Source organism: Salvelinus alpinus, chromosome 38, assembly GCF_045679555.1.
Source record: "Salvelinus alpinus chromosome 38, SLU_Salpinus.1, whole genome shotgun sequence".
Classification (NCBI taxonomy): domain Eukaryota; kingdom Metazoa; phylum Chordata; class Actinopteri; order Salmoniformes; family Salmonidae; genus Salvelinus; species Salvelinus alpinus.
This window is the reverse complement of record NC_092123.1, coordinates 7,383,542-7,409,311: the sequence shown is the minus strand read 5'-3', so window position 1 is coordinate 7,409,311 and position 25,770 is coordinate 7,383,542. Positions and strand designations below refer to the sequence as shown.

At 41.5% G+C, this 25,770-nt stretch overlaps 1 protein-coding gene across 2 annotated transcripts in view; it reads left to right on the top strand.

The window, feature by feature from the left end:
• Window positions 1–25,770, top strand: part of LOC139566208 (neuroligin-4, X-linked-like) — a 67,956-nt gene that overhangs the window by 25,371 nt on the left and 16,815 nt on the right. For both annotated transcript variants that reach the window (XM_071387244.1, XM_071387245.1), the window contains one exon: window positions 4,999–5,151. In XM_071387244.1, coding sequence (XP_071243345.1) covers window positions 4,999–5,151 — 153 coding nt within the window. The remainder of the gene's footprint in view (window positions 1–4,998; window positions 5,152–25,770) is intronic.

The window sequence follows — 25,770 nt, the reverse complement described above, 5'->3', positions numbered from 1 at the left end:
TCTAATTGTGGTTTTAAAAGAAAACATGAATCATCAGCATACAATGACACCTTTGTTTTTAAGGCATGGATTTCTAATCCCTTAATATTATTGTTGGACCTAATTTTAACAGCTAACATTTTGATGGCCATAATAAATAGATATGCGAATAGTGGACAACCTTGTTTTACTCCTCTAGACAGTTTAAAACGTTCTGAGATGTAGCCATTAATTACTATTTTACACCTAGGGTTACTATACATAACTTCAACCCATTTTATAAGAGATTCCACAAAATTGAAATATTCTAGGCATTTATATATAAACTCCAGTCGTACTTTATCAAAAGCCTTTTCAAAATCAGCTATGAAAACCAGGCCTGGTGTCCTCGAAATGTCATAGTATTCTATTGTTTCCAGTACTTGTCTTATATTATCTCCAATGTATCGTCTATGTAAAAAACCTGTCTGATTAGGATGAATGATATCTGACAATACTTTTTAATTATATGTGCCAAGCATTTAGCTAGGATTTTTGCATCACAACACTGAAGTGTAAGAGGCCTGGATCTTTATATATACCACTTGGGTCCTGTTTCAGTAATAATGATATCAGACCTTCTTGATGCGTGTCCAATAATCTACCATTTATATAGGAGTGGTTAAAACATGCTAATAATGGTCCTCTGAGTGTATCAAAAAAAGTTTGGTGTACTTCCACTGGTATGCCACCCAGCCCTGGAGTTTAATTGCATCAAGAAGTTCCTCCTCTGTAATTTGGCCTTCACATGAGTCTTTCTGTACAGATGTAAATTTTACATTATTATTAGTGAAAAAATTGCAACATTCATTTGTAACAAGTTTCAATAAAAAAAAATTGGTAGCATTTCTATATTAAAGATTGAAAAAGAATTTGGTGCATTGTTCTCCATATTCCATCCAGTTCGCTTAATTTTTATAATATATTACACTGGATCTTTCTTGAATAAGTTCCTCCATTTTGTTTTTCCTCTAATTTATTCTGTGAGCCTGACAACTTCATGTACTGCCCCTCTGTTTAATGGGCATCTGGAATTTTCCACCTGGTTTCAGCAGCTCCTATCCTACTAATAAATTCAAATAAGAACCTTAGCGTGGAATGGAGAAAGTGGCCCGTTAAATAAGTTAGAAGATATGAGTTAGTTACCCTTCCTCCAACTTGTCTCGTCGACCCAGTCTATCTGTGAAGTGCAATGTATTTGGCTGTCTGCCCAAGAGGAGCGTGGCAGAGGTGAAGGGGGGGGGTCCTTCTCAAGACGGCCTCGGCCACAACAGCAGACTGCAGGCTACACACTGTATAGGCTAGGCTGGTGCTAACATGTGAGGAGCTGTGAAATAGATACATTCACATTATCGCAGCACTAGGCGCCCACTCAGAACACAGCGGAGATTAATAACCACTGTGGGTTGTTTTCCACCTCTCCTTTCTATATATTTGGTGGGTTTTTTTTGCGGAGGAGGGGAAGCGATATACACACACGCACACAATCTTACACACAAACACGCACGCACACACAGCTGAGCTCCAATGCAAGGCAGTCGTCTGTCTGCCCATAGGCCCTGCTACTCACTGCCAAGCCTGCGGAGGCAGAAGCAATGTGACCTAGAGGCCAGCCAGGCAGCTGGCCCGCCCCCTTTTCAGCAGCAGCCAACGGCGGATGCAACAGAAACCAATAATCGGAGTGTACTGAGAGAGCCTTGGTTGAATACCAATTACATAGTTCGGGTCATGGCTGGGTAAACCCTGACTTGTTCAGCCCGCTGCCTGCTATGACCAATGCTTTGGCCCCTGCAACACTAGACCAAATGGAATCTTATTTATTTGGAATTCCATGGTTTGAAATAGCATTGCAGTTCACACACATTTACATTGCTGTACACGCTGACTAACATTATTTCACACATACTCACATTGAGGATCATCATACATACTCCAAAATACATTGGTGAGTCACACATACACACACTCATATTGACTGTTATCCAAACCTGTGGAGGGGCTGTGCTATGATTTTCCCTCGTTGGATGCTCTCATCCTTGAGTCCATAGAGCCCTGATGATATGGTCAAGGATGTCGTATGACCCCACTTGTTCAGCCAGTATAGTAAATATTTGCGAGATACTTTTGACCATGTAGTGTATGTGGACATCTGGTTATCGAACATCTCATTCCAAAATCATGGGCATTAATATGGAGTTGGTCCCCCCTACATCAGCCTCCTCTCTTCTGAAAAGGCTGTCTACTAGATGTTGGAACATTGCTGAGGGGACTTGCTTCCATTCAGCCACAAGAGCATTAGTGAGGCCGGTCACTGATGTCAAGCAATTAGGCCTGGCTCACAGTCGGCGTTCCAGTTCATCCCAAATGTGTTCGATTGGGTTGAGGTCAGGGCTCTTTACACCTTCACTGGAACTAAGGGGCCTAGCCCGAACCATGAAAAACAGCCCCAGACCATTATTCCTCCTCCACCAAACTTTACAGTTAGCACTATGCATTCGGACAGGTAGCGTTCTCCTGGCATCCACCAAACCCAGATTTGTCCGTCGGACTGCCAGATGGTGAAGCATGATTAATCACTATCGAGAACGCGTTCCCACTGCTCCAGAGTCCAATGGCGGCGTGCTTTACATCACTCTAGCCGACACTTGGCATTGCACATGTAAGCTTCTGTGAGGCTGCTCGGCCATGGAAACCCATTTCATGAAGCTCCCGACAAACAGTTATTGTGCTGACGTTGCTTCTAGAGACAGTTTGGAACTCGGTAGGGAGTGTTGCAATCGAGGACACATTATTTTTCCTCGCTACGCGCTTCAGCACTCAGTGGTCACGTTCTGTTAGCTTGTGTGGCCTACCAATACGTGGCTCAGCTGTTGCTCCTAGACATTTCCACTTCACAATAGCAGCACTTACAGTTCACCAGCTTTAGCACGGCAGACATTTTATGAACTGACTTGTTGGATAGGTGGCATCCTGTGACGGTGCCATGTTGAAAGTCACTGAGCTCTTAAGTAATGCCATTCTATTGCCAATGTTTGTCTATGGAGATTGCATGGCTGTGTGCTCGATTTTATACACCTGTCAGCAACGTGGCTGATATAGCCAAATCCACTAATTTGAGGGGGTGTCCACATACGTTTGTATATACGTTTGTATATACAGTGCATTTGGAAAGTATTCAGACCCCTTTCCCTTTTCCACATTTTGTTACGTCCCTATCAGGTATCAAGGTAAGACCCAGATGCAGACCGTGTCGAAGTAACAATGTTTATTACAGTATCCAATACCCCATAATGACAAAGCGAAAACATGTTTTTAGAAATGTTTGCAAATTTATAAAAAACAGTAATACCCTTTGCTATGAGACTCGAAATTGAGCTCAGGTGCATCCTGTTTCCATTGATCATCCTTGTTTCTACAAATTGATTGGAGTCCACCTGTGGTAAATTCAATTGATTGGACATGATTTGGAAAGGCACATATAAGCAACTTTTATCCAAGACAGGATTGTGTCGAGGCACAGATCTGGGGAAGGGTACCAAAACATTTCTGCAGCAACGAAGGGCCCCAAGAACCCAGTGGCCTCCATCATTCTTAAATGGAAGAAGTTTGGAACCACCAAGACTCTCACCCGGCCAAACTGAGCAATCGGGGGAGAAAGGCCTTGGTCAGGGAGGTGACCAAGAATCTGATTGTCACTCTGACAGAGCTCCAGAGTTCCTATGTGGAGAGAGGATCTGCAGAGAAGAATGGGAGAAACTCCCCAAATATAGGTGTTCAAATCTTGTAGCGTCATACCCAAGAAGACTCGATGCTGTAATCACTGCCAAAGGTGATTCAACAAACTACTGAGTAAAGGGTCTGAATACTTATGTAAATGTCATATTTATTTTAAATAAATTTGCAAACATTTCTAAAAACCTGTTTTTTCTTTGTAACCGTGGGCTATAGTGCGTAGATTGATGAGGGGAAAAAACAATTTAATACATTTTAGAATAAGGCAATAACCTAACAAGTCAAGGGGTCTGAATACTTTCCCGAATGCACTGTATGGTGTTTCTACCCAGAGGCTAGAAGGACACCTTTCATTTTTATTTAAGTAATGAAATCCTTGAAAAATCCCTCCTTCCCCAAATCATTGATTCTAAACTCATTGCTTCTCCACCATGTCCTAAGGAGTTAGAATGTGGGAAGCAGTGGTAGAATGCTGAGCTATGACTTCTGAGATGCTGAACCCAAAGGAATCAACTGCAAGTCAATGAACAACACCCTAATGAGGCCTGTGACTGCTGACTGAACTGAGTGTTGATTTATCCTGCTAGCAGGCTGTTGTTCGTTGAACATGATATCCCTCTCCAATCTTCTCTCATACTAAGACTCTACCCTCTTAATTTATAATCAACTCCTGCACATGTACTAATCAGAGTAGCAAAGCTCCAAAATAAGGTATTCATCCTACCTAATTGTGTCATGTTTGACTGCGTCACAAATTACACCCTATTCCCTTTATACAGACTCTGGTCAAAAGTGGTGCACTATATAGGTAACATGGTGCCATTTGGGACACAGTCCTTGTGTGTTGGTGTAACTCCAAGAACATAGTCCCTGTACAGATATCTGCAGAATGATGCCTCTATCACATATTTAAAGAGAGCGAGTTTCCCCTCTTACAGTGTCTCCAATACTACGGTACGTACAGTGAACCTATCTCATCCAATAGCGTTTACATATGACACCCACTTTGAACTACCCATATTCCATTGGCCTGCTGATTTTTAAAATGTCAAAAACATATGCATCCAAAGTAAAGGATGTGGCTGGCTCCTTCCTAACCACCCAAATGACGCCCGATTCCCTATGTAGGAGGTCCATAGGGCGATGGTCAAAAGTAGTGCACTATACAGGGAATAGGGTGCCATTTGGGACGTACCGCCAGACTCAGTGTTATCTACAGGTGCTCATGCTCGTTGCTCTTCTTTCCAGACATCCATGATGAGAACGGGCTGAAGCCGGTCATGGTGTACATCCACGGGGGATCCTACATGGAGGGAACAGGGAACATGATCGACGGGAGTATCCTGGCGAGCTACGGAAACGTCATCGTGATCACCATAAACTACAGGCTTGGAGTGTTAGGTAAGTCACAGCAGATCATTTGGGTCTTCTGAGCGCTTTGTGATGATTTCTATGGATTGATGGATTCATCCATGTTGTGTGTTTGATGTGTGTTTTGGTTGGCTGCAATACTGTAAATGCTGGCGATTAAAATTGTGAGGTTTATGTGGTATAATTTGTATTTTTCCAAATGTGTATTCTTTGTAAAATTATATTGTATTGTAAATTCAGTATTTTCTCAACTGATGGCACAGCAGGAAATAAACCCATACAAATTGAATGGGGAGTAAATAAGTACAAACATATATTTTTTTTTAACTTACACCTGATTTGGCTGAATTTTACATCTCAAATAACATTGCTCTAATTGCTCTGATAGTACAAGAGAGGAGAATGTGATGGTAGCTATTTACAATAGGAGAGGTTTCTGGTAAAACAACGTTAAATGTTCCGACATGGAATTAAGCAATTTTCCCCCAGCATATCAACTCCTGTAACTCCAGTATGAACTTTGGGGATAATGGAGTCGGAGAGGTTATCAAACTGATAGGCTTTGTCATCCCAGTTCATAGTGATACTGTGCATGTTTTAGCAAATTATACTAGACCTACGAATTAGAAGATATACAAACACTCAAGCTATACTGTCTTGCTATGTGTCACATTATGCTTGGTCCCTGTATCTATTTTTACCAACAGCTATATTAGTCAGAAGCATCTGGAAGATTTATCCATGTCTATTTTCTAAATCCACTGTACAGTACATTTCGCTGTTCTTTCTGCAGTGTTCAGATAGACTCCTAATCTCGTCCACCAGCCGGCTCTGTCTCTTTCACACCTCACTGTCTATAAGTACAACACCTCACTGTCTATACACGGTAATAATTGAGCCTGGGGACAAGCTGAGACTATACCTGGTAGTTTCATGGAGACCAAGATAATGAAGTGTTGTTAAGCCCATAAGAAAATAAAAAGCTACATCCAGGGTGTTCAATTCATATTCACACCCCGGTATCTACTGCTGCTCTGCTTTCCATTTGTTATGAAGCTGAGCTGTCTGCACCACTCGCTATATTTAGTTTCGCGATTGAGAGCCAGGGGGAAAAGGTGTTCTGGAAAAGTGTGCACTGCGGAAGAAAGGGAAAAAACGTAGAGAGAGGAGAAAGGAGGCCCTCGTTGAGTCTGTATCTCTGCTTCTTTGATAGACTGGTTGAGGAGAGAGATGAGGGGTGTGTTTGTGTGTGTATGTGTGTGTGTGCGTGCGTGCGTGTACATGTTTGTGCGTACCTATACATGCATGCGTGTGTTCAGGCTAGAGCATCCCTCAGCTACATGGTCTCTATTCTCCCATAGAAATAGAAATGGATTCATCCCAGCTAAAGATAAGGACCAGGAGGTTAATTCTCCTCACACTCACCACCTTCCTCTCCCAGAACATTGGACAGTCTCTGCAAGATAGGCTAGTGTCTGAATAGTGTATTCAGGTAGTTTAATATCTGAATAGTGTGATCAGATAGTTTCATGTCTGAATAGTTTATTCAGGTAGTTTAATGTCTGAACAGTGTGATCAGATTGTTTCATGTCTGAATAGTGTGTTCAGGTAGTTTAATGTCTGAATAGTTTATTCAGGTAGTCTGATGTCTGAATAGTGTGTTCAGGTAGTTTAATGTCTGAATAGTTTATTCAGGTAGTCTGATGTCTGAATAGTTTATTCAGGTAGTTTAATGTCTGAACAGTGTAATCAGATTGTTTCATGTCTGAATAGTGTGATCAGATAGTCTGATGTCTGAATAGTTTATTCAGGTAGTCTGATGTCTGAATAGTGTGTTCAGGTAGTCTGATGTCTGAATAGTGTGTTCAGGTAGTCTGATGTCTGAATAGTTTATTCAGGTAGTCTGATGTCTGAATAGTTTATTCAGGTAGTCTGAATAGTTTATTCAGGTAGTCTGATGTCTGAATAGTGTGTTCAGGTAGTCTGATGTCTGAATAGTTTATTCAGGTAGTCTGATGTCTGAATAGTTTATTCATGTAGTCTAATGTCTGAATAGTGTGTTCAGGTAGTCTGATGTCTGAACAGTTTATTCAGGTAGTCTGATGTCTGAATAGTTTATTCAGGTAGTCTAATGTCTGAATAGTGTGTTCAGGTAGTCTGATGTCTGAATAGTTTATTCAGGTAGTCTGATGTCTGAATAGTTTATTCAGGTAGTCTAATGTCTGAATAGTTTATTCAGGTAGTCTGACGTCTGAATAGTGTGTTCAGGTAGTCTAATGTCTGAATAGTTTATTCAGGTAGTCTAATGTCTGAATAGTGTGTTCAGGTAGTCTGATGTCTGAATAGTTTATTCAGGTAGTCTAATGTCTGAATAGTGTGATCAGATAATCTCAGGTCATAAGGGTGTGTTGGGTTCCTATAAGGTCACATTTACCAGGAGTAAACAGCAAAGCTTTGCGTTTTGAAATATGAAAAAAAAAACATCCTCATTTTGTGAACTCAATACACTTTCACACTGTATTGATTCATTAATTCAAACTAACTCAAGACTCTGTTGGGTTTGAAGATTCAATTAATTTTAAAAACAAGAGAAGTGTTATATTATGTAACCAACCCGTGTTATATTATGTAACCAACTATCATGGTGACGGATGGTATCTTTAGCCTCTTAATCTCACAAACGCACAGAACGATGGCATGGTGTCTGTGCAACAGAGTGTGTGTGAGATGGAATCAAAAGCAGTCAGTGGGTCATCTGTGCAGTGTGTGTGTGTGTGTCTGTGCGTGCACGTGTATGTGTGCAGCATCTCCGGCTCTGTATCCAGTGGCTGGCCCTGGCTGTGGCCGCATTGGTACCATGCCATGCCTCCACGCTGCTTTCGTAACACTGCACCATCTGTGTCCAAGCGCCACATGGGCCGATCTGTGTGACGAGCTCTCCCTGAGCTCCATTACTCTGAGCTGGGATGTGTCAGAGCCACATGGCACTCCGCTCCTCTCCTCCTCTCTCCATCCTATTATGGCGAGACGTGAGGGGCCTGCTGATGTCTCCCTGATACAGATGCATGTGTCTTGTCTGCCTTCACTTAACCCTTCCAATCCTTACCTTCCCCCACACCTTCTCTGCCTATCTCTCTCTCTCTATTTCTGTCTCTCGTTCTCTATCTCTCTCACTCTCTCTCTTGCTCTCTCTCTGCCTGGTAAACGCAGGTTCTGAGTGTTTGGCATCTAGGTCTTAAAATACAATTTAATACCAACTTAACCCTGTCCAGATATAGGTCCAGATAAGGGCTTTTACACCCTTACAAGGTCTGGAAATATAACGGGGATTACCAGTAGTTTGTTTTACTGGTGAATCAGTAATGGAATGGAAATGTTGTTTTGGGAACACGATATGTCCCACATTCTTGGCCTATTCAGTCGGAGGAGGAGAACAATTTTAGCACAATAGTATTTTAGCTGATTGATCTCGATACAGTGTCCATATTAGGATAGCCTCTGCCTCAGCTGGACCGTTCAGTGTAGATCTTAGACAGCTTGAAGCCTCTATTCCTTCCTGCCCCTACTGATTGTGTCAGCAGACACATATTTAACTGCAGTTTCCTGCACTGTGAAGAGTGTTACGAGAGAGAGCATTACATTTATTTAATACTAGTATATCAAAGAACATGTAATGTAAAATTGTGTGTCTATTGTTGTATTTTTTAAAAATATATGTACTGTATGGTGCATTCGGAAGTATTCAGAACCCTTGACTTTTTCCACATTTTGTTACATTACAGCCTTATTCTAAAATGGATACAAGTGTATTTTTTCCATCATCAATCTACACACAATACCCAATAATGACAAATCCAAAACAGTTTTTTTGATATTTTTGCAAATGTATTAAAATGAAATATCATATTTGCAAACTATTCAGACCCTTTACTCAGTACTTTATTGAAGCACCTTTGGCAGCGATTATAGCCTCAAGTCTTCGTTGGTATGACGCTACAAGTTTGGCACATGTGTATTTGGGGAGTTTCTCCCATTCTTCTCTGCAAATCCTCTCAGGCTCTGTCAGGTTGGATGGGGAGCGTTGCAGAACAGCTATTTTCAGGTCTCTCCAGATACAGTATGTTCGATCGGGTTCAAGTTCGGGCTCTGGCTGAGCCATTCAAGGATATTCAGACATTTGTCCCGAAGTCACTCCCGCGTTGTCTTGGCTGTGTGCTTAGGGTCATTGTCCTGTTGGAGATTAACCAGTCTGTCCTGAGAGCTCTGGAGCAGGTTTTCATCAAGGATCTCTCTATACAGTGCTCCGTTCATCTTTCCCTCGATGCTGACTATTCGCCCAGTCCCTGCCGCTGAAAAACATCTCCACAGTATGATGCTGCCACCACCATGCTTCACCGTAGGGATGGTGTCAGGTTTCCTCCAAACGTGACGCTTGGCATTCAGGCCAAAGAGTTCAATCTTGGTTTCACCAGACCAGAGAATCTTGTTCCTCATGTTCTAAGAGTCCTTTAGGGGCCTTTTGGCAAACTCCAAGAGGGCTGTCATGTGCCTTTTACTGAGGAGTGACTTCCGTCTGGCCACTCTATCATAAAAGCCTGATCGGTGGAGTGCTGCAGAGATGGTTGTCCTTCTGGAAGGTTCTCCCATCTCCACAGAGGAACTCCGGGGCTCTGTTGGAGTGACCATTGGGATCTTGCTCACCTCCCTGACCAAGGCCCTTCACCCCAGATTCTTCAGTTTGGCCGGGCGGCCAACTCTAGGAAGAGTCTTGGTGGTTCCAAACGTCTTCCATTTAAGAATGATGGCCACTGTGTTCTTGGGGACCTTCAATGCTACAGAAATGTTTTGGTACCCTTCCCCAGATCTGTGCCTTGACACAATCCTGTCTTGGAGCCATACAGACAATTCCTTCGACCTCGTGGCTTGGTTTTTGCTCTGACATGCATTTTCAACTGCGGGATCTTATACAGACAGTGCCTTTCCAAACCATGTCCAATCAATTGAATTTACCACAGGTGGACTCCGATGAAGTTGTAGAAACATCTCAAGGATGATCAATGGAAACAGCATACACCTGAGCTTAATTTCGAGTCTCATAGCAAAGGTTCTGAATATTTATGTAGATACTTTTATACATTTGCCAAAATTTCTAAAAACCTGTTTTCACTTTGTCATTATGGGGTGTCGTGTCCGTGACTATCATTCCATGTTATTTTATCAAATCAATACTCTATGTGTAATAATTACGTGATATTACGTGATTCAACTAATCATGTAAACTTTAATTAACTAGGAAGTTGGGGGCATCACAGGAAAATATTTATAGAGTCTCTATTTCCCAAATTGACTCTTCAGATATTTTCATATCATATCGATTAGTCATTGTCATTAATGTATTATTACCTCATCAGTTCTCATTACTGAACATTGCAAACCCCTGGATATCTGCACGAACCCTAGTCTCTAAAATGAATCAGCGATATACAAATTGGCTTAATTATTTATTTACTAACTAACTAAACAAATCACAGAAATACATAATCAAACAATATAGTTATTGGTTACTAACCCAATGCATTGATAAGTCCCTAGTGGGCTAAACCGGTATGACGGCTTGGTAGACATTAGAAAGGGGTGGGGACAGATAAAAAGCGGGAATGACAAAATGGATTCACTCCTCAGAGTTGATAATTATATTAATTGAAATGCTAATCCTTTGCACATGAAGGCCGACTCATTCTAAAATAATTGCAATGTATATATTTACGCCCGTATGCTGTCGTTGTCTTCTCTGTTGGAATCGCCAGTCTGTCTGCTGGAGAGTCAGTTCATCAGAGAGTCTCTGGTTAACTTCCCCAGAAGTCACAATGTCTTTAATGGTTGTAGCTTTCTCCGCAGCTCTGGATGGTGTCTGTTGTAATGGATACGTCAGGCTTACAGAGGATTGTTCCATAGAATAGATGCTTCCGCGATTGTTGGTACTCTCGTACTAGACTTACGTAACTTCCAGCTGCAGACTAGTAATTCTACGTCTAGGATTTGCTCTTATTCTGTATTGATCGATAGTCTCAGAGTTGAACCATTTCCTGCCGTGTAGCCAACACTACACGCTGTATGGTCTCCGTGGCCTATAGAGCTGTAGTTCTTAACCATTTCAACATGTAGCGTCAGCTGCATTTTTCTAGTCTAATGTTAATTTCGTCAAGAGTGGGTTTTATACACGTCTGAGAAAAGGGCGGTCCATGACGCTGATGTAATGTCTACGCTCACGTGGGCATGGCCACTGATTTGGTTAACTTTATTTGAAAACCCATATTTTCTCATTTAGAAGGTTAGTTTCATGTTTAATCACATACGTGTCACATTATTTAGATGTAAACCCCATCATTAAGAAGTGTACACAACCAAAGACACAGTAATGAGTGTTTCCTGTCCTTCACGAGGTCACCAAATGAAACACGCTCGTCATGACTGTCCCTTAAGTGTCCACGGACCACTCGCACATTCTCAAAAATAGAAATATTGTTTAATTATTCAAACTTTTGATGTCCAATGGTCTCTCTGTGACCCACACTTTACATTCCAATCTCGAACATTACAGAGCATAGAGGCAGCGTATTTTATGACCGCCATAAAACAGCCCGACAGCCAACTTCCCTCCCCCCCCCCCCCCCCTCGCTGTAGTGAGGACCTACTGTAACCTGACCTTTCAGATTGTCACGGTAGAGTTATGACAGGGGTATTGTGTGTTGATTGATGAAGTTATTTTTAAATGTAATCCATTTTAGAATAAGTCTGTAATGTAACAAAACGTGGGTGTCTGAATACTTTCCGAATGCACTGTAAATCTATAATGTCTATGTTAATGTTTTAAATGTATGTAAAATGATGATTTAGATACAGACCACCAGTATTGACAGCTTCTATTCATCAATTAATCAAAACAAGATTAAAGCAATAATGAAGGTTTTACTGTATGTTATAGATTTCAATAGTCTATAGGCTGCTGTATTAATTCGTGTAGCCATAGCATCAGTGATATTGAGACAGAGATACATAAGAAAGATGCTGGTCAGTACCTGGTTTCTTAATATTTACAAAGCAGAATTTCAATGTCCTGAGAATCTGTCATTCAATCAGTTTGTTTGTGAACGTAAAAGAAGAATTTGTGTACACACACTAGGCACCACTGGCCACATCAACAGTTGAGAGAGACAGTGAATGATGTCTCACAACAACATGTCATAATATTTGTGTTTCTACTGTCTACAGATATACTGCTGTGTGTTTTCTATGCTGTTGTGTTTTATTAGGGCTATTGTTGGTCTTTGGTGGTGGCCCTAGGGGCCCCCGGGGAGCCTATTGGGGACCCTGCTTGACTCCACTCACACTGGGACAAGGACAGCTAGTGCCAGGAGGAGGTCAGATCTGAACCCCCTGTTGATTTCCCCCAGCTAGCGAGGGGTGGAGACATGTCGGCCGTATCACCCCTGTTTGGGAAGAGAATATGTGTGTTAACTGGAGGGACTGGAAGGCTGAGAGGCTGGTCATGACATATACTGTACAATAAACACACTGATTCTGAGTCACGGAAAGGAGAGAGGAGAGGCCGCTTTGACGTGACAGAGATGAGAAGAGAACACAGTCAGCCCACTGCCCCAGTGTTGATGCCTGGTCAGCTCTCTTTCAAAAAAGTAGAATAACTAACAAACAAACATACATTTCCTTTAGGCCTGTACGCGCGAGGAATGGGCCGTGGCAGGAAAACGAGGGCAAAGCATTCATTAGCATGACAAATGGTCCTCTCTCACTGTGCTCCTTTTGACGATGTGCGCCAGTCTAATGCCTACTTTGACAAATGAACAAATGAACTACTATTAGCTACCCTTTATTCCACACGAAGCCTTAATATCAGATTGAGCTCTGATGTGTCTCAGGGAAGATGGCGGTGTGTGATAGATAGAAAGAGGAGTTGACGTGCTCAGCTCAAATGTTTGTCGTGACAGGTCTTTGTGTGCCGGGTTCAAAAGGAATATCCTTGGAAGAAAGTCTAAACCTACATTCAGTGAAATATTCTTTACGTTGCAATGTCTTTTTTTTTTTGCAGCGTAGGTCAGAACATTCTGAAGACATTAAAACTTAATATTTCAGTGAGTTAGAGTTTTTCCTCTCTTATGGTGTGTTATAGATCACATTGAGCTATTTTCTGTTTGACTTAGTGTTCCACTAGGCTAGTTCTTTCTTTATTTCACACTGGTTGATTTGGACATAAACTGTAGTAGTGGTAAATAATTGTTAAAGAGAGTACATTCTCAGTCAACTTACCTGGTAAAATAAGTGTCAATAAAAATGGCACTGACGTCATGTTGACTGTTTGTTTATTATTTCATGGTTGATTCAGATCCTTGAATAACAATTAATTATAATTTTTTTTTTGGAACAGTTGCCTTTTAGATGAGAATGAATAAAGCATATGAGTATAGCAACAAAGGCGTTGTTAAAAATGACTTTGCAAATCAGAAATTAAACGAATTAATAGTAATTACTGTTGAGTAATTGTCAGATCATTATGGATTAAAGTTGGCTTTTATCGTGAATATGAATAGCTTGTTTTTGTTCGGAAGACCTTTAGAGGAGGGATGTGATTGAGCTTTTCACGTCCTGCTTTTTGTAACAATATTTAGCAAAACAAGGCTGATCGCAGACAGGTTCACTTTTAAAGGTCATCGTTGTCATGATGGTTCGGTAGAAGAGCATCCATTGTAATTGTAAACAAAACACTGAAATATATTGATATTGGTATTGATATATTCTCTCTCTTCTTTGTGGTTTGTAAATGTTCCTTTCGGGAAAAAAAGTACTTGGCCAAAAATAGCGGCCATTATTTTCATGTCCTCATACTGTAAATATGAGAATGGACAGTATCTAAACACACACGCCAGCTATGTTTTTCTTGAAGTAGGCATCTACTGTAGGCTCTCTCCAAGACCACCATATGGAGATATTTTATCACATTCACATTCATTGACCTTTGTGTTTTATTAGCTTTTGAGTTGCTTGAGCTACACACAGAGCTGACACAGTTGTGTCAAGCAAAGCTACAGTACACTAGATGCACTGGAGAGATTTGGGTAGTGCCACACAGGCCCAGATGGAGAGGAGAGGGGACATGGACATCATCGGTGTGTGGGTCAACACACGTGCACACGCACGCACGCACGCACGCACGCACAAACAAACGACACACACACACACACACACACACACACACACACACACACACACACACACACACACACACACACACACACACACACACACACACACACACACACACACACACACACACACACACACACACACACACACACACACACACACACACACAGACAAAAGAGTCTCTGTGTGTGTGTGTCTGTGATGTACGGATAACAGCAAATACTGAATCTCAGAAGAGTAGAAAGATCGAGGGATGATAAAAAGAAAGAAAGCTGGGTGGAATTTTAAATGGATTTGGTCAGTGGCTCAGTAAATCTCCATGTTACTGAAAGCATCCTTTTTTTACGCCAGAGGATGACTGCAAACGGCAAATGATGCCCTCCTCTCTCACCCTCTCTGTCTTCCTTTCCTCTCCCTAATGCATTGTTTATCCTGTAGAGTTTGTTTTAAGTAAGTGGTCTGGTACACAGAGTATAGTGAATGTAATTGCACGCTGCATTGAATTTTGGCAATTACAATCGGTTGAGATGACCGAGCATCGCTCGCTCATCTCCCTCCATGGTTTAAGAAAGCCTCAGCCTCCGCTATCCAGTCTGGTGGATAATGAGGCAGGATGGAAAATGCCACGGTAAACATTAATCAATGAGACTCAGACTGCCGAAAATGACTGATTTGCAAATGGCTAAGTGGAGTGGCGTGGTGGCCGTAATAGCTGTTTAAGTTTGACAGTCACTACACAATGGGGGAGTTGATTTAGTTCTGCTGGGGGCTAGTAAACGGGTAAGGATGGTGGCAATGTTTCCACCTCTGGGTTAACCATTATGGCCGACTGTGCGGCTGAACAACACCAGGTCATCACAGTCTATTTCTCTCCGTGACTCCCTCCGTGTTTGGAGGTCGCATATTTCACGACCCACACTTTTCAGGTTCAATTGCTATTATACCAGCTGTAATGTGAAACAGTAGAAGCCTAGTTGAGTGTGGTGGGTGGGTGTGCCTGCCTGTTTCTTGTGGATACTGTTTGCTGTAGTTGCAAAAAATATATATATCGTTTATCTCTTACAGTTTTATATGTGAACATAATTGTCAGATAGTAACAAGAATAGCTTAAAGGATTTAACATAGCAAACACGTCATCTGACATCCGTTGACGATCACTATTATTCTGAGATTACAGTGAGTCTGTTGAGTTTAGAAGACATCAAGAGACAGATTTAATCAGAACCCACCCAACCAAGCAACAATAAACTTGTATCGCTCAATGTTATGGTTCCACGGTATGGGACTTTACTGTAGAGCCAGGCTTTTTGACTTTCTTTATTGGAGTGCCTCTGAATTAAATACGCATACAGATTCAAAACATCTGTGATATTACAGCTATATTAAGCCACATGAGTTGCAACCAAGATATGATTTTCTGTTGCAGTTTACTGAAATATGGCCATACACTTGTATATATACATGAATAGCGAAGAAAAGTTGTCATATTTTTGTTATTTTATATTATGATGATGATGATGATCATAATCATCATCATCATTATTATTATTATGACGTCAACTCCCAGTGTAGTGCCGGTACTGATGCTGTTTGTTTCTGCTCAGCGGTGCTGTAGTCTTATTGTAAAAGTGTTTGACCTTCTCTTACACAGTATTCCGTTCTTAAAGGTTTTGGGAGCCTCTAAGCGTCACGATTTAGTCAAATGTTTTGCATATTCATGTTCAGAGTTTGTTTATTTGCAAAGCTCAAGGCGTTAATATGCGTCAGTTCCTGAGGTGGTGATGAAGACTCACTTTAACAGTAACAGACTGGCAATGTATAATACTGAGGAAAGGAATTGAGCAAGACTAGATAATGTAATTTTACACCAAATTCCTTCAATTAGTCTCCTTCTTCCGTAACATGCAGGGGCGTAACTTTCATTGGGGACGGGGGGGACATGTCCCCCCCCCCACATTCAGAAATTTCATTTTGTCCCCCACCAGTTTTATAATTGGATTGTGATATAAAACGAGGCAACAGTGTGCTTTAGGACCATGCGGACGCCTCCGAGCGGTCGGGTAGGCTGTTTGGAGTGTTTATCCGACTAGATAAGAAAAATTAAAATTATGTCCCCCCCACTTGTGCCCCTGGTAACATCAGAGACACAGCACTTCATCCAGTGTAGACGTCTTAAGCTTCTTTTAGAGGATATTACAAAAATGCTCTTATCTGTTCATGCTTATTCCTACACTCAGGCGAAAGTGGTATGGAAATGAGAGGTAGGTAGCGTGAGCGAGAGAGAAACAGGAAATAAGGGATGTTTCCTGCCATAGCCATATAGCCACAGGGATTATTTGATCATGATGTCAACTGTACATGTACCTATGGGGACAGCCAAATAACCCTTTAAGGTTCTAGATAGCACCTTTTTTTCTAAGAGTGTTGCCAACGTTGCGGTGATGTTCTACACAAGTAAGGGGTGAAGACATTTTGAATTGTGACAGTACAATACCACCTAGATGAGCACTTTAATGACAGCAAAGACACACGCAGTACGGCCTGGCTGTATAACTCTGGAAATGAGGAGAGAATTGATTATTCTTGATATCTGAAATGTTATGACACTTAAATACCAGGCAGATGCAACATGCACTTCAGCTTTGTGTCGAAAATCCACTGTTTTGCAGATAATGGATTTTTCTAGATCGTGCTTGGTTAAAGATGTGTTTGATTTGTTGATGAGCATGGTATTACCATGTCAGGGGATTATAGTTGATGTGCCTTATGTGTTCTCATAACACATATCGATGCAGGACATGTATGGCACTCTGATTAAAAGGAAGTCTATAGTGCTATACAGTTTGTGTAGGATGTTCGTGATTAAAGTAAAGTCGGTGTTTAAGTATTCAGTTCACAGACATATATAAGAAAGTTAATAGCTTGACACTAATTACAGCCTGCTGAGTCATTTTAATTTCATGAGCTTGAATCCGATTAGCACTTTCCCTGGATGCATGCTGGAAAATATTGATCCCGCCGGCTTTTAAGTATTGTTCAAAGAAGCTACTTGTTGAGATGGAGGGAGAACATTAGATTAGGTACACATATATATATATATTTTTTTTTATGAAGAAGAGAATGGAAAGATGATTTAAGACAACGTTTAACAACGTGGATTTATGTCTGTTTGTTAAAGGACCACGTTACATTGCTAATTAAGAACACTTGAGATATTCTCTTTGCACGCTTAAAAAATCTTCCAAATGCTATGTTGTTTACTTCAGGTGACAGATTTTATCATAGCATTTGGGTACTAAGTCAATGATATACTGCAGACGTTTTAGATATGCCTACTGTTTTCATTTAATTTGGAAAAATATTGCTACTGAATACAACATTTACCAGTTATCTCTCTTGGAAATACAAAGCAACAACATTTTAACCCCAGTATGTAACAAACTGTATTTTTCTGACAGCTAAATACAGATGCTAGTTTACTGCAATAAATCAACATGAATCAACTGTGTGTTTATAGCTTTCCAGTCTTTCCTTTTAAATGTTATCTCTGCTAGTCTGTTCCTTGCTTTACCACTATATTCAATGAGTAAAATGTGATCATGAACTGGGCACAAACAGTACACGATGTGTATAATCTGAAAGAAAGGTCTTAAAAAGATGTTAATATGTCCCCCAAAGAAACCTTTGAATGCATTGTAAGATAACATCTAATGGTCCACTCTGTCCCCTACAGTTAAACAAACATACACAACTCTCTTTGCCTCGTACTGCTCTGAAATTTCAGGGCCATTTTGTCTTATAAATGTCTCCAGAAAGGATATGATATTGTATTTCTTCAGGCTCTTCCTATAAGGATAGGAATGTCTAGGAGGTCATGACTTTATTCTGTCTGGAGCATTAGCCAGTACATTCTGCTGGGGCTGGCTATTATTGGTCATAGACACACCACTAAGACTTGAGAATAGACAAGGGGGAGGCACAACACGCCAATGTGAGAGTGCTCACTGACCCAGGTGGCCACCCACACTGTGTTTGTGTGCGTGTGTGTGCATGTGAGTGTGTGCATGTGAGTGTGTGTGTGTGTGTGTGTGTGTGTGTCCACCCGCCAGACACCTCTCTGGAGACGAGCGTCGGATCACTTTCGCTCCATCCAGCTGGAAGCTCAAACAGGCCATCACACTGTGCCCAGAGCTGAATTGGTGGGTTAAGGGGTACAATTTTGTTCCTCTAAGGCTGGGGAATAACATAGGAACTCTCTTATTGGTCAAACTTAACCTGTGCAACCAACCTATGATATTATGTCCTCACACAGCTGGATATAGTATATACAGTATGTATATTTAGCTATAACAAGATATAACATGAAACTATGAAACTGTGAGTACCAATCCACTACAGTCTTTGCCACAGTGATTCCTCAGATTAAGAAATCAATGAAGCAGAGAGCGTTTTTGGGTTGGGTTCATTTGCATCAGATTTCTTTAGGGTAGAATTCTCCCCAGATGAAAAGCTTATTGAAATGTAATGTCGTTCAGCAACTGGAGGGAAGATACAGAGAGAACAACTGGAGGGAAGATACAGAGAGCAATAGAGAAAGGGAGGTTGAGAGAGTGTGGGGGCGAGAGAGAGATGGAGAGAGAGAGAGAGAGAGAGAGAGAGAGAGAGAGAGAGAGAGAGAGAGAGAGAGAGAGAGAGAGAGAGAGAGAGAGAGAGAGAGAGAGAGAGAGAGAGAGAGACCAACCACCAAACGTTGAGTCTTTGATGTTCAGAGACTGTTTGTACTTTCCCTAATTAACCAGACTGAATCCAAATGAATGCGCATACATACATACAGTACATTCTCATCAGATTGGTTTTCCTCTCTGATAGATAGTAATTTGGTTAGGAACTCATGTAAATCTGCTCTTTTACAAACAACGCATATTTCTAAAATTGTATTTATCTTTTCACTGCAGCGGGCTGAATCAGGGTCACACAGAGTGTTTCTTGGTAGTCTTAAACAAATATACTTTGAAACAGAAGTATATACCGCACACACATGATTATGGGCTTAAACAAAGAAGACAACTGTACCATGTCAGATATAGAGTTGAAATTTATTATTTTGAATTTGCATCCCAATATTACACTTGTATACATCACAGAAGACTGAAATATAACAAAACTGTTTGATAAAGAAACACCAGATTTTCAACGTTTAAAAAAAGAGAATGTTTATTAATTATAAAATTAAGAAAAATATGAATAACATTCCACCCATGAGGCCACTAGGAAATTTGGTCATGTGACTGCGGAGTCAATCACCACCTTCCGGAGACACCTGAAACCCCACCTCTTCAAGGAATACCTAGGATAAAGCAATCCTTCTGCCCCCCCCCCCCCCTTAAAAGATTTAGATGCACTATTGTAAAGTGGCTGTTCCACTGGATGTCATTAGGTGAATGCACCAATTTGTAAGTCGCTCTGGATAAGAGCGTCTGCTAAATGACTTAAATGTAAATGTAATGTAAATGTGCAGGAAAGGCATCTATGCTCAGCCAAACAGATTTGATCTAGCTGATCTAGCTACTGTTGTAGCCTATATTTATTTTTTAATTGCTACTCGTTGTTTATTTTTGCTTAACAAGCGCTTTGAGATTCTGTCCGAAATGAAAAGTGCTATAAAAGTTTAATAAATTATTATCATTACTCGACGTAATAACGTGTTCTTATTCACAGACGGCGAGTTAGTCATAGCAACAGGTGAGCCTAGAATTCATCAGTTGTCATCTACAAGGCGACGGCTGTCAAAAGCAACAGTCAAAACAGTACAACGGTTGTATGGAGGAGAGAATGAGGTGTTCAAAGAAAATTGGAACGTCACCATGGCAACATCTAACTGACAGCAAGAAAAGACAGGGTGTTTTTTCTGACAAATTACGGTTTGATTATTGAAGGGCAATTATATTTTTTTTAAACATGTCGTAAGGGGAAACCAAGGACAAACAACAAAATAAACAAATAACCATCTATGCAATTACTGTATGACAGGCTTTTTTATCACCCAATTAGAGCACTGTGGCACATTGATTTTCTAGAGAGGGTTTTTGGAAGCCTCCTCTTCACCTCATGTACACACAGCGCTCGTTCCGTTCCAAATGGCACCCTAGTCCCTAGTGCACTACTTTTTACCAGGTTCAATAGGGCTATGGTCAAAAGTATTGCACTTTGTAGGGAATATGGTGCCATTTGGGACGCAGGCAGCCATCAGACAGTGTTGTTGTTGGATTGAGTTACTGTAAGAGCTGTGCCTCTTGTAGACAAAAAGGATTATCCACTTCTTGACATGGTTATGTATTTGCTTAGTATCGATTCCCTGTGTAATGTGTTCTCTGCCTCGATCCCAGGCACCTACTTCTGTTGACTAAACATTGGTGGAGAGGACGTGTGGAGTAGCACCCTGTGTGTTGCCAGGCAAGCCAATAAAAAATACTGCAACAACCAATACTGCACTCTTCGATCAGTGCCACTTTGGGGTCCTTTGACTGTATTATCCTTAACGATCCCCATTTTAGATAAACAGTTTGGTCGTATTTCTTTATGTTTTGCAGACAGTTAGTTAATACAGGGGTGTCTTGATGTTTTCTATTGGTTACACTATTTGGGGTAAATCATGCTCAGTGTGGGTCTTGGAGAACCACTCAGAAGGTGCTATAATGGTGCTATAACACATTATTTGGCAGCATGCTGCTTGGGGCTACGCATCTACAGTACTTGGGCCAATGCCTGGTTGAGGAAAAGCAGATGTATTTCTGTGTTAAGGGTTTGGATGGATGGACCAGTCACAGCTAACTGGCAGTACACCATTGTCAAACAGCATTTTATGTACAGCAAATGTATAATTTGGTTGTAGACAATACTGTGTCGTCTTATAGTCTTGTCTGTATAGAAAAGATAGTGATCACTGTTGTTTTATGTTTTCTAAAACTCACTCGCCTCATCCTGACTGAAACAAATAGATGTTTAACTGCAGTACCCCATATACTCCATTTTCAATTCCAAAGGAAGGACATTTGAAATCCCTTATCTCTCTTTGAGCTGTGGCGGGGTGACAATCCATAGGAGTTCCTCCGACGTGTTTATGTGCCGCTAAATCATTAACCATCTTACTCTGCTGGCTGGCTTGCTTGCAAACCTGTTAGCTTTGAAGGGTGACAGAGACACTGAACTCCCCCATACTGTTGAGCTTGAGCTGCAAGTTAATGAGGCTGTGCTGGTTCTCCATATGATGCAGAAAGAAAACATTACACAAATTGTAAATTTAAGTTAGCTGTTTGCAATGTTTTTTGAGTGTGGACTTACTCTGTTTTTGTTTTTCTGGATTAAATAGTTTAATTTATACCAACTAAGAGACTTCCTATGTACAAGCCTGGGAGAGTGTGATGGTTTCCACTATGTAGTTATTGATCTTTAAATGGAAGCAATAGCATGGCTAACAGAGCTGTGGATTCTCCTTATGATGCTCTTTAATTAGTTTTCTTCAACACTCAGTGGGTGTATATCATATATATAATTGAACTGACTATTCTACCACTATAAATATTGCAAATTGTACCTCTAACTGGGAAATTTGACTATTTTGGCATTGTATATTGTAGCATGGCTAACAGAGGGGTCAGGGTAGTTTTAGCTGTAGCATGGCTAACAGAGGGGTCAGGGTAGTTTTAGCTGTAGCATGGCTAACAGAGAGGTCAGGGTAGTTTTAGCTGTAGCATGGCTAACAGAGAGGTCAGGGTAGTTTTAGCTGTAGCATGGCTAACAGAGGGTTCAGGGTAGTTTTAGCTGTAGCATGGCTAACAGAGGGTTGAGGGTAGTTTTAGCGGTAGTGTGGCTAACAGATGGGTCAGGGTAGTTTTAGCTGTAGTATGACTAACAGAGGGGTCAGGGAGTTTTAGCTGTAGCATAGCTAACAGAGGGTTCAGGGTAGTTTTAGCTGTAGCATGGCTAACAGAGGGGTCAGGGTAGTTTTAGCTGTAGCACTGTTAACAGAGGGGTCAGTGTAGTTTTAGCTGTAAAATGGCTAACAGATGGGTCAGGGTAGTTTTAGCGGTAGCATGGCTAACAGAGGATCAGGGTAGTTTTAGCTGTAGCATGGCTAACAGAGGGGTCAGGGTAGTTTTAGCTGTAGCATGGCTAACAGAGGGTTCAGGGTAGTTTTAGCTGTAGCATGGCTAACAGAGGGTTCAGGGTAGTTTTAGCTGTAGCATGGCTAACAGAGGGGTCAGGGTAGTTTTAGCTGTAGCATGGCTAACAGCGGGTTCAGGGTAGTTTTAGCTGTAGCATGGCTAACAGAGGGGTCAGGGTAGTTTTAGCTGTAGCACGGTTAACAGAGGGGTCAGGGTAGTTTTAGCGGTAGCATGGCTAACAGATGGGTCAGGGTAGTTTTAGCAGTAGCATGGCTAGCCAGTGGTGTAGTGGAGGGTATACGCAGGTATATGACGTATACACATATTTTTTTGTGGGCATTGCGTATATTCACTTCTTAATCACCCCGATGCGTATCAAAGTAGTGTAGCAGAGGTGTACGCCATATCAATTAATAAAGGCTGACGGAGCAGATCAGAATGTTTAGCTTAAAATGTTGATGAACTATTATTTCTTCATATTTTAAGCGCCGCAATGTGCACACGGCAGTAGGCTACGCACAAATGTTCCAAAATGCAATTTGTGGGAAAACACCATTCTAAAATGTACACTGCACATGCGAGTGGTTTCATGGACAGAGATGGAAATATCCGTTAGAAATGTAGAAATAGGGGAGATCTAAAGATGCAACAACTATCATGGGTTGCTAATGTGACTAGGATAATGCCTTTGGCTGCTTGAACACCAATTTTTCTAAAGGCTACTTTGAATCAAGGTAAGTCATGGCAGAATGATATCATGATTATTTGCACCAATCCAGTGGCCATTTGTTTTGCAAACTCCATTTTATGCACGCTACAAAAACACCACTAACCAAACAACAGTGCTAGATGTCTGGGCATTTGAATTAAAGGGTAACTGCGAAGAAATAACAACATTTCTTGGATATTTCCGAGACCTCGAAAGTGGTCCCCTGATGTGGTTTAAGCATTGTTGTGTAACTTAGAACATCCAATTGTGTTGTTTTTCTATTAAAAAGTGTGACCTTGACAGACTCATTTATCTTTTTCGATAGTAGGCCTACTATTAGCCTACTTGCAAAGTACAGCTTGGGTTGGCCTGTCTGTGAAAGACCAATATATGGGATTTATCATTTAAGTTCATTCAGTGTATGTCACTGTTTGTCATAGAATGTTTCACACAGGGCACCTTTCCTTCACCAGGCGATCCGTTTGGATAATTCTTTCCAAATTAGAGTATACCCATTTTTCCAGGCACCACTGCGGCTAACAGACAGTTCAGAGTAGTTTTAGCCGTAGCATGGCTACCAGAGAACCCAGGGGGTCTGTCAGATGGCTGGTTCATGTGGTCCGTTCCTGCAGAGGGAGAGAGACATGTCTGTGATGCAGCATTCATGTCATGTTGGAAACCCGGGACTTCTGAGTTAAAATGAAAGTAAGTCATTTGCGTAGAGCTTCCTATTGGTTGATTCTGATACTTCTTAAGTGGGAAACATGGTATCATCTTTCTTTCTACAACGAGTAAGCAATTCGGAGACTTCCAAGTTTCCGAAATGACGTGAACGTGGCATGATGCCCTAATGGATTTGGTAGCCCAGCTTTGGAGGACAGATGGTGTGCATTGAGGTGATAGGCTGTGGCTGTGGTGTGTGTGTGGTGGAAGGGCGGTACTTGATAAACAAGGAGATTTAATGCTTCATGACCCAGATCCGCACTGAGCAGCGATGTTTCCCCAGCATGTGTGTGTGTGTGTGTGGTGAGGCTCAAATTAAAGTGAAGGAAGAGTGACATTGACATTGTGTGTGTGTGCATGAAATGGTGAAGCTGAAGGGAGGAGTGACTGGGACAGCTGTGAGTGTGTTTGTGTGTGTGTTTGTGCATGTGGGTGTGTGACATCTGGGAAGTGTGGCAGAGTGTGTGTGTGCTTGAGCTGCTCTGTATCCCTCCTCCTCCATCACTGTCACACAGCTGTCCCCTACCTGGACGACATGTCACTCCACAGAGTCTGTCATCCTCTCTCTCTCTCTCTCTCTCTCTCTCTCTCTCTCTCTCTCTCTCTCTCTCTCTCTCTCTCTCTCTCTCTCTCTCTCTCTCTCTCTCTCTCTCTCTCTCTCTCTCTCTCTCTCTCTCTCTCTCTCTCTCTCTCTCTCTCTCTCTCTCTCTCTCTATGTACAGTCTTGGCCAAAAGTTTTGAGAATGACACAAATATTAATTTTCACAAAGTCTGCTGCCTCAGTTTGTATGATGACAGAAGGAACTTTTGGACCTTCCACAAGGACACAGAGGTGATTGTGATGATTTGGATGGTACCATGCATATCTGTGCTATGAGTTTTGCATGGGTAATGGCCCCAAAGTCTAATCAAATAATAATCCCTCTTTAGCTGTTATTAATCCCTCAGTAAAAACAATCCCAAACAGATCTCAATACTTAGTGTCATTTTTCATCTAGTGTACATAGATGATGGTGGATAATGAATAGTTAATGACATGCAAGGGAAAAAATGGAAAGGGTTTACAAAATAAATCTCCATTTGCATCTGTTTAGTTTAGTTTATTGTGCTTGTCCTTGTGACATGATAAAGAGAGGTCCAGGGCTCCAGGGCCAGGACTTCCGTAGCAGGGTAGAGTCAGTCAGACAAGTGGGTGGGTGATGGAGGCCATTCCTTCCTCTTCAGTGATCGTGTTTGGATGTATGGAGGTTTGTCAGAGATACTACATGCCTCATGCTCTCGGGTCTCCCGGCTGAACATCATCAGTCACGTGGAACGCTGCGACTCGGATGATTCCAGAATGTTGTCACATGGAATGCATTTCTGAGACTGATGATCCCACAAGACTTAATGATATGACGTGAGTCAGAGTTGGAGGAGAGCAACAGCCCTGCCTCAGGCTGAGGGGTAATGGATGTGTCATATATGCCATGCAGCCGCAGAATGACAAGCAATAAGTAGGAAGTGGCATTGACTCAGGCAATTAGCAGCAGGGTGGTCAATACTTGATTTACACGGCTGTTTAAGAGTGGTAGCACTTGAAAAGTCATATAACTTGGAAACAGACAGACGTGTCAAATCGTCAGGGGTGGCATTTAGTACATTGTCATTTTCTTATAAATTCACAGTAGGCGTACAGAAAGAAGTGCTTAAGCTGTGGAACACACTATTATGGTGTCTTACCTCATACTGCAGCATTTCCTGTAAAACAGTTGCTTCTGTAATGCAGTTCAGAGCTGTGGGGCCTGGGGAATGTTTGTGCAGTTATGAACTCTGCAAGCGGTGCAAATGTCT